Source organism: Apaloderma vittatum, unplaced genomic scaffold, assembly GCF_000703405.1.
Source record: "Apaloderma vittatum isolate BGI_N311 unplaced genomic scaffold, ASM70340v1 scaffold32729, whole genome shotgun sequence".
Classification (NCBI taxonomy): Eukaryota; Metazoa; Chordata; class Aves; order Trogoniformes; family Trogonidae; genus Apaloderma; species Apaloderma vittatum.
The window spans coordinates 8,153-16,945 of record NW_009736394.1 but is presented as its reverse complement, the minus strand read 5'-3'; the positions used below and the strand labels follow the sequence as shown (position 1 = coordinate 16,945).

Sequence of the window (8,793 nt, the reverse complement as noted above, 5' to 3'; positions counted from 1 at the left end):
TCAGGGTGGTCCATAGGTGTCTTTTTGACAAGTGTCTTCGAACCTGAAAGCAGCCCGCACAGTCTATTCCAGGTGGCAGAGGAAAAACACTGTTTTGTTGAGGCTGCCTTACCTGCAAGAAATTTTTAAACAGGGAGAGGGCAGTGGTGGCGAATGTCTTTCAGCCTGAGAAATTACTGTCGTGCTGGGAACCCTGTAGATGCACTTAGCTGAAACTTTGAGATAAAGAGTTGAGAGTGCTACGTCTCTATTTATTTATTTTAACATATATAAAGATAGCATATGTTCTGTTTTGAAGGAAGGAGCACTGAACCTGTACTCATGTAGTACTCTCGCATGGAAGTTTTAGCTCCTTCTTCCAAGCTGGCTAGCGTTTGGAGAGCAGATGAAGATGGTGTGAGAGAACTGAAAAACGCAGCCCCTTTGTTCCTTGGTCAGTGTTGCTGTAACGAAGTCCTCCAACTGATTTCAAAAGAAGGATTCGGACTCTGCCCAAATATATATGGGAAGTATGTCAGGAGGCACTGCTGTCTGGCAACCGCTCCAGAAAATACTGGCTCAGGACTGAACGTTGTCTGAAAATAGAGAGCACATCAGCCTGACTCATTCTGCCGTGCCATTTTTGGCCCTGTAGCCAGCAACTTCATCCAGAGAACATAGGAGAAATGCATCTCACGTATGGATTTTATTGTGCCATATCTTTGGTAACTGGCTCACTGGTTACCCTGCGTCCTCTGGAAGCTTTTCTCTGGGCAATGTGGAGGGTGAGATTCCCACATAGCAGCTCAGGGCAATTCTGCAAGTTAACTAATGAAATTTAAGCAAGAGGAAGTCTGGGGAAGTGTTTACTTCTAAAGCTTTGCAAGTTGTTCTCCAGTTTATTTGATCCTCAAACTTCTGTCTTTGTACAAAGTGATGTTATCAAATGAAAGCTCCCTAGTACAACTACAAAGTGTTAGTGGACAAGGACGATTTGCAGCACAGTCACAACAGTGATGCTGCTATTTTTTATTTAAACATTCCTCGGCAATGGAAATCACAAGCAGCAAAATATGTTTAATTCTAAGGCTGCTGATAGACAACTTCATATGCCTAAAGGGTGATAATCTGTCACAGAGTAAATACTTAACTAGATAATAGTCTGGAGTCAAGTTGAAACATAATTAGGATAGCTTGATTTTACAAAGGAATAGGAGACAGACAGGAGCCTCTCTGGAGTGTGTTATTATGGGCAGTGGTTTAGGACTGCTCTAGGGATGTGGATAGAAAATCTTAGCTTAAAAAATAATTTTTCAGGGGAAAGAGAGTTGTAGAAAAATATTCATCAAGGAATATGAGGGAAACGTTAATCAATTACTGGGAGAAGCGTTATTCCTATTTCTGATTTTGAAGAAAGGTTCATGAAGTTTTGTTGACGAGAGTTCAGCTTGCTATGTGAAGGAGCCTCACACAGGACACACTTCCTCTTTCCTCACTGAAACCTACCCTACCGTTTGTGCAGAGCCTATTATTTATTCAGGCGAGAAGGATCAATTTAACAAAGCAAGATGTATTCAGAAATTGGTTTGATCATTCTTCAATTGCCTTTTCAGGCACAAGTCTAATGCTGCCCAATTGCTAGTAGAAGCACGAGTTCAGCCCACCTCATCCAAACATGTAAGTATGCCAACTATTTTGGTCTCTTCCCTTGGCAGACACCTCTGACCCACCTCACAGGAGGATTGCATTTCTAATGGCATAGACTGCCCCATATTAACCCTTTGCCAGCTCGAGTCCAACACCCTAACTCAAGTTTTACTTTTTAAATGAAAATGCATTCAAGACATGTCTAACACTTAGATAGCAGCTTTGCTGTTGTCTTACAGGTAGTGTTCCAGAATTACTTGCCTCAAGAAAATTAAACTTTTTTTTTTATTATTTTTTTTATGTGAGTGATGGTACACAATGGAAGGAGCAAAGTGCATGGACTTGGCTACCTCTTCCAATTCTACTCTCTCTGTAAAAGTCACTCAAGGGAAGCTCTGGCTGCACAGAGTGAGCAGACCTTGTCTGCAACTGGAACAGAGATTTTAATATTTTTTAAATTTTTTTTTCTCAATGTGACTGTTTGCTGCACTGCTCTGCTCATGGATGCTTAAGCCAAATTTCGCAGTGATGTTGCTACTGAGCCACTCAGTAGTGCTGTTTGAACCAACAGCTTGTGTTCTGTGGCCAGGGCTACACAGGTCTTTAGATAACTTCCACCCCCACACCTTTAAATAGATGCTTCCTGTTGCATGTTTATAGGTTTCATTCACAGTGGGTGTCTTAGTACAATCCACAGTTACCCCAGAAACACATTGCAATGTGTCATATTTTGAGTGATGAAATATTACATCTGAGAAACACTCTGAGTTGGAGGGGGAGGGGAGATCTTAAAAGCATGATTTGGCATCCGGGCTGACTTGTAGCTAGCAGACAGCGAAAATGCTAAAACAGCTGACAGGAGTAAGCTTCATGGACTCAAAATAAATTATCTGCCTAGAGTCCAGGAAAAAAGTCTTTCACATACCTGCAAATTAGTTCATGTATTTTGAGATTTGTCGGAGTCTTGTATCAACTGTCACTTAAGTGCTATCCACTGCAATGGTGGTTTCATTTTGAGAAGAAATATATTACTATTAAAAGGTAGTTTAATTCTTGAAAAACTGGGTTTGATAGGCAATTTGTTGCTTTCTTTTCGTATGTGAAAGGGCAAGTTGCTTTGGGCTTCGGCTCCTAATGCAGAGCAATGATATTTTGGAGGCAGATGCTCATACCCGACTGTCTGCAGAGTGCCTGAAGCTGTAGGGAGAAGCTGTAGCGGCGAGCTCAGAGGGACAGCTTGCGAAGGTTTGAGGTACTGCACGAGCTGTTTGAGTCGTGGTTGACCTAGGGAGTCGACACAGTTGCAGACTTGGTGAATCTCATTCTGGTTTGTAAGAGAGGCCACTTAGAACAAAGTCGCATTATTTCCTTTTTCATGTGGTCATGCTGTAAAACAAGCTCTGTTGGTCATGTGCCTGTGTGTCACGCTGCTGCTCCTCTGCGTCTCTGGTGTGCAGAGCTGGGCATGGAAACCGACATCTGTCTCCCACAACATTCTCAAAGAATGGCAAAGGTTTAAGTAGATGAAAAGTGATTATATGACTTCTCTGTGAAAGGAGAAACAGGAACATAAACTCCTGATAAGAGCATCGTAGAGCTTTGCTTTTGGTGATGCTGATGATGTTCTTCAGGTTCCAGGGGTGAGCCAAGATGTGTTGAAGGCCGGATCTGTTGTCTGGGGATTAGCTCTGTGCTACCCAAGGGGAGATCCAGGCTGCTTTCCAGTGGTTTGGAGAAGCAATAGCAGAATTATGTCTGACTTGAAACAAACCCTCTAATCCTGTTCAGCTGAAGGCATGATGCCTACCTCGCCAAATGTAGCATAGGCAGGAGATGGGAGATGATGGTCTGTGAGCTCCCTTTCCTCTCTATATAAACACTACATGCTTCACCTTCATTTGCATCCCTTCTCACCCAAAATCACTGTCCAGTTAAAGGACACTGCTAAGCCTGCTTCCAGCTGTATCTGCTTGCCAGGGCCTGTGGAACAGCGAGAGACTGAGCCAGCCAACAAACAATATCGTTAGATTCAGGGAAGGACTAATACAGCAATGTGTTTCCTCATTTTTTGAACAAGGTGAGAGTAAGAAGCAGAAAAGTAAAGGTGAGTTCCAGGCAGCACTAGATTAGAGGCAGGAGCTGTTAGGTGTCTGTCAGTCTGTTGTGGTCTGTGAGATCAAAGTTCTTGAGGACTGACTGCTGGGGCAGTGCAACACCCCAGCACACCAGCTGCCTTTGAAACTGTTCTGGCCTGGACCTCAGCTGAGACCGTTGTCACAGAAGTGATGCAGGTGCCTGCGGATGAGGTGAGAATACTCTCAGAGAGCAGGGATGCTTTCACTGTAATGCTCATTTGTCTCTCTCCCAGGCAATGGTACATTCCTCCCATCACTGCGCGGTGTGCATGCAGTTTGTCCGGAAGGAGAACTTGCTCTCTCTGGCTTGTCAGCACCAGTTCTGTCGCAGCTGTTGGGAGCAGCACTGCACAGTGCTCGTCAAGGATGGTGTCGGAGTCGGTGAGTTCAAGGCGGATCTGGCATTGGGTCTGTGTTTGCCAGGTTGGCCATTCTGATGATGACTTGCTGAATTAGTCTAAAGCATCTCAGTAATGAGAAAACAGAGCATGGGATGAGTATTTGTGACTTGAACTGGGGTTCTTACTGGAATCCCCGGTTAATGTTGGCACACCAGCAGGAGAGCGCTACTCCAGCCTAACGAAATATGCAAGACCATTGATCCATTTGCTGCTTTTCTTCCCTTGTGATCTCAAGAGCATGACTGCAACAAGTTACAAGCTGCGCATTTGCTGCATTTTGAGTTTGTGTCTCGTGGTGTATTGCACTGCCCCTGGGGTGCTTGTGGATGCAAACATCTGTTCCCTTTGTGCTGGATGGAAGCCAGTAGTTGCCAGAGTTGCCTTGGGCTTTCCCTCGCCTGTCTTTCATGCTGGCATGGCAGTAATGTGCAATTTTCTACTTTTGAGTATCTGACCTTGTGAATACTGGTTGGAGCACTTACTGGTGCTGGATGCACATGTGCCCTGTTGTCTTTCGGTGAAGACAGTTGAGCTTCAGCTTTTCAGCAGCCCTGAGAGATTTGTTTCACAGTTGTGTCCCTCTTGCCACAACAACAGATGGCACCAAGGAAACTGTGTTGAATGCTCTCTGTGCTTTCACTCCTTAGTAGAAATTCCACTGTGCTAAAGTGTTGCTTTCTGTTCTCAGGGGTCTCCTGTATGGCGCAGGACTGCCTGCTTCGGACACCAGAAGATTTTGTGTTTCCATTGCTGCCTAGTGAAGAGCTGAAAGACAAATACAGGCGCTACCTCTTCAGGGATTATGTCGAGGTATTGGGCTGGGGTTTGGGTTTTTTTTTTGTTCTAAAATACCTTGAGTCAATTCACCAATGCAGAAATTTGGTTTTAAAGTGTCTCACTTCTTTGATTAGAATTGCAGTAACTGCAGCAAAATTATCCCAAATAAATGTCATGTGGCTTCTCCTGTAGGACAGCCTCACTGACAAAATTCTCTAGCAGGTTGCTAAAGTAAATTCTGCTCTAAGGTCACCCAGTAACTCCTTGGCTGGTGCTTCAGAATTCTCAGAATGTTGCAGCTGAGAACTTCAAGCTTCAATCTGAGTTTTAAAGTCCTTCTTGTTCATGCATTTTAGGTACTAAAAAATAAGTCCCTTGTCATAGTGTAATCAAACTGAATGGTCTGCTGAATAACGTTTTATGTCAGTTGTTTTTTGTTTTGTGTTTTTAATTAAAGCAACAATTGTTTTGAGATTAAATGTGCTGGAGTATTCTGGTAAATGGAAACAGACTGGGAATGCTCAAGAAGCAGCAAAGCAGTATGAAAGAGTGGTGTCACCTCTCTTCAATAAGAGACCCTTTGGGAGGGAGCAACCACCACAGGAGAGCAGCTAAATACATTCCAGGGCATAAGGAGAGGATAGGAAAAGAGCTCAAATGGAGTAAAATTATTTGTTCCTTGTATTGGTGGGGCCTTATGGTTGTATTGCTGGGCTTATGTGGTCTGTAACCCTCTGTATGAGTTCTCTGCTCTAGAGGAGCTGTAAGTAACTAATACTCCCTTTCATAACATGGAATTGATTTATCTACTCTGTTAGCCAAGACCTTGTGACAATCTTTACTCTTTTAGAACAAGAAATAACTGACTTGTATGTTTTGGGGGATAGGAGTGGTTAAACTTGAATAGATAATGCTCTTCTGCATCCACTGCTGATCTTACCACCTTGGTATGTTCACAGAGCCATTATCAGCTCCAGCTGTGTCCTGGTGCAGATTGCCCTATGGTCATACAGGTACAAGAGCCAAAAGCCCGGCGAGTGCAGTGCAATCGTTGCAATGAGGTCTTCTGGTAAGAAACTGTGAAGGTTAAAGATCATTGGGAAAGTGTATGCTGTCCTCAGAGCTACTCCGTTTGCTTGCCAGCAGGTTCAGTGTGTAGAAGCATCTCAAATGCTTTGCTCGAGTTGTTTGTAACTTGAGTTAACTTGAGTAATTGGACACTTGGAGTCTGACTTCTGCAGGTAGTCAGCTGTCCCTTCGCCCCCTAAACTCCTTGGGAGCTGGGTTTTCTGACAACCAGGGAATGCAGGGCTTTAGTAAGGGGGTCACAAATCTACCTTTCTCATATTTTGGATGGGTTACAAATTTTGGTACGGACATAGTGACTGGCAGAGATTCTGGAAACGGATGTGGAGGCCTCACTGCTATCTGCTCGCGTTGAGTTTTTAAGTTTATTACAAGTATTTGACTCTCAGTGTGTCTGCTGTGTTTTGAGCCTCATGTCAGAATGCTCTTCAGCTGAACAGGAACTTCTGAAGGGTTTTCTGCTCCCGGGTCTCCAGAATCACTGCTGTTGAGAATGTCTGTGGAGTGCAGTGCAGCTGGTATAGAGACCCAGCGTATGGGTATCTGAGCAAACTGCCCTTACTCTCCTGAGCCTGGTCAGGTCATACTAATGCAGACGCTACTTGCGTGAGGCTACTTGTGAAGCCACTGGTATGGCCCAGGCCTCTGCAGTCATGGTAGAACAGCCAGAGGTAGACTCTAGGGAAGGACATGTCAGTCCTCAGAAGGGAGGTTTGTCACAGAAGGCCTCAGGTCACTCTCATCCTGACTCTGACTTCTGCACAAGAGGGTGGGGGTTTATTGGAGTTCAGCCTTTGTCTGTGCACTCCAGCAATACACAAGTGCATTTGTATCCCTTATCCTTGCTTGGCCTCCCAGATTTTGGTGATCAGGAAAACCTCAATTCTTGAGTCACTTGCTTGGAAATCGACATGTCGTTTTGTTTTTTTTTCTTCCCCTCTTTTTTTTTTTCTTTTCCCCTCCCTATTAAGCTTTAAATGTCGGCAGATGTACCACGCACCCACAGACTGTGCTACCATTCGGAAATGGCTCACCAAGTGCGCAGATGACTCCGAAACAGCCAACTACATCAGTGCTCACACTAAAGATGTAAGGACAAGCACTCGCACGTTTTTTTCTTGCCCTCTAGTCCTGCCTGGGAAGCAAGATACAATTCTATACATACATGGCATTGTATGCTGCTTTTTCACAGACTGCAGAGTCTCACAGCTCCCTAGGGACCAAATGCCATATGCAACTGAATGCCTTGGGAAATCCAGCTGCCCTCCCGCAGTTAAGGACCTAGTGGTCCTGATTCCAGACCTGACGTGAATGTCTTTGGCAGGGAAGCATGCTGCCCTCCCGTGAACGCAAAAAACTGTGGCTACTTTGAAGTGATCAGTGGAGACATATTTAAAATGAAGGAAGAGGGTGTAGCTAAGTGCGGAATCAGTACCAAGGAAGGCACTAGTGACGTTTAAATCTGAACTGTGTGAAGTACTGTGAACTGGAAAGCGAGGGAGCTGAAGTCTTGATTTGGCAAGGACAGGAAAAGGGATTAGATGAAGTCTGTAAACTAGACGTTGTAGTACTTGTAGTAGATTTAGACCCAAGAAAAAGAAATAGCATTACGTATTGTGTACTCTGTCTATAGAATTGTCTTCAAAAGTTACAGATATGCTGCCTTTATCCTCTAGACTGTCTGCAGCTAGTCTAGGTCTAGACTTTCAAGGTCTCTGGGTGATTTTTGTGGCCTGGCTAAAAACATTTTTTTAGCTAGCATTTATTTTACCATAGCCAATGACAGTTGTGATAGTGCTAATTAGCTGCAAGCTTCAGTTGTGTTAGGAAAGCGAGTGCTTACACTGGATAACTTAAATTCTATTCTTTTTCTGGAGAAGGTGTCAACATGTGATGGCATTGTTCTCTTTTGTAGAAGTAAGGTTCTGTTACGTTGAATGTTTTCCTAGCATACGTTTTGTCTGCTGTTAAAATTTGTAAAAAGCAATAAAACTCACTTCTTTTCTTTGTACCCATGCAACCCAAAACACATAACCACTTGATGCTCCAGGGCATCAGTGGAATCAAGTGTGCAGCTCTCGCTGGTCGGACAGGTTCTCTGCTGTTAGTGAAGTTGTCATCTGTTAGAGGCTGCTGAAGGCAGGACATAGTGCTGGTTATCTTTTAGTCTAAGTTGCTGTGGAAGCTTTTGTCATTTGTAAACTAATTATGTTCCTGTGCCTGAGAAAGTGCTAAATGGTAACTCTGTGAGACCTTCTGTTTCACAAAGAGTAACAACAGCAAATTTGTTTTCTTGAGCAAGCAGTCCAGTGCTGCAGCAGTGTAACTTCCCTGGCTTTGCCTTTCTGCTTCCTATTTAAATGGAGCTGTCAGGAGTCGGTGGAGGTCAGGGTATGTGTGTGTTAGCATTCTTATATACATATATGCACATAAAAAAAAAAGAAAAAGAAAAAAAAAAAAGGAAGCAGGAGTGGAATAATCGCCCAGAAGCTGCTAGAGGGAGAGTTGGATCTAATAAATACTTCTCTTTCCCCAGTGTCCCAAGTGCAATATCTGTATTGAAAAGAACGGAGGCTGCAATCACATGGTGAGCAATTCCCTGAACACATCAGAACTTCCTTGTTCTAAGCAGAATCTTTTTTTTTTTCCGTACTTTCCACTAACCCATGCCTCCTGTCTCTTCTTTTTCAGCAATGCTCCAAATGCAAGCATGGTAAGTAGGATTTGAAGGCAGTTTGTTAGTGGTGCTGATCTCTTTTTTTTTTTTT

The 8,793-nt window shown here is 43.8% G+C and overlaps 1 protein-coding gene across 1 annotated transcript in view; it reads left to right on the top strand.

Annotated features, from left to right (window-relative positions):
• ARIH2 (ariadne RBR E3 ubiquitin protein ligase 2) overlaps positions 1–8,793 on the top strand; it is a 28,288-nt gene that overhangs the window by 13,792 nt on the left and 5,703 nt on the right. The window contains exons 3-9 of the mRNA XM_009876963.1: positions 1,593–1,656; positions 3,995–4,142; positions 4,851–4,972; positions 5,899–6,008; positions 6,997–7,114; positions 8,562–8,612; positions 8,717–8,738. Of these exons, the coding sequence (XP_009875265.1) occupies positions 1,593–1,656; positions 3,995–4,142; positions 4,851–4,972; positions 5,899–6,008; positions 6,997–7,114; positions 8,562–8,612; positions 8,717–8,738 (635 nt within the window). The remainder of the gene's footprint in view (positions 1–1,592; positions 1,657–3,994; positions 4,143–4,850; positions 4,973–5,898; positions 6,009–6,996; positions 7,115–8,561; positions 8,613–8,716; positions 8,739–8,793) is intronic.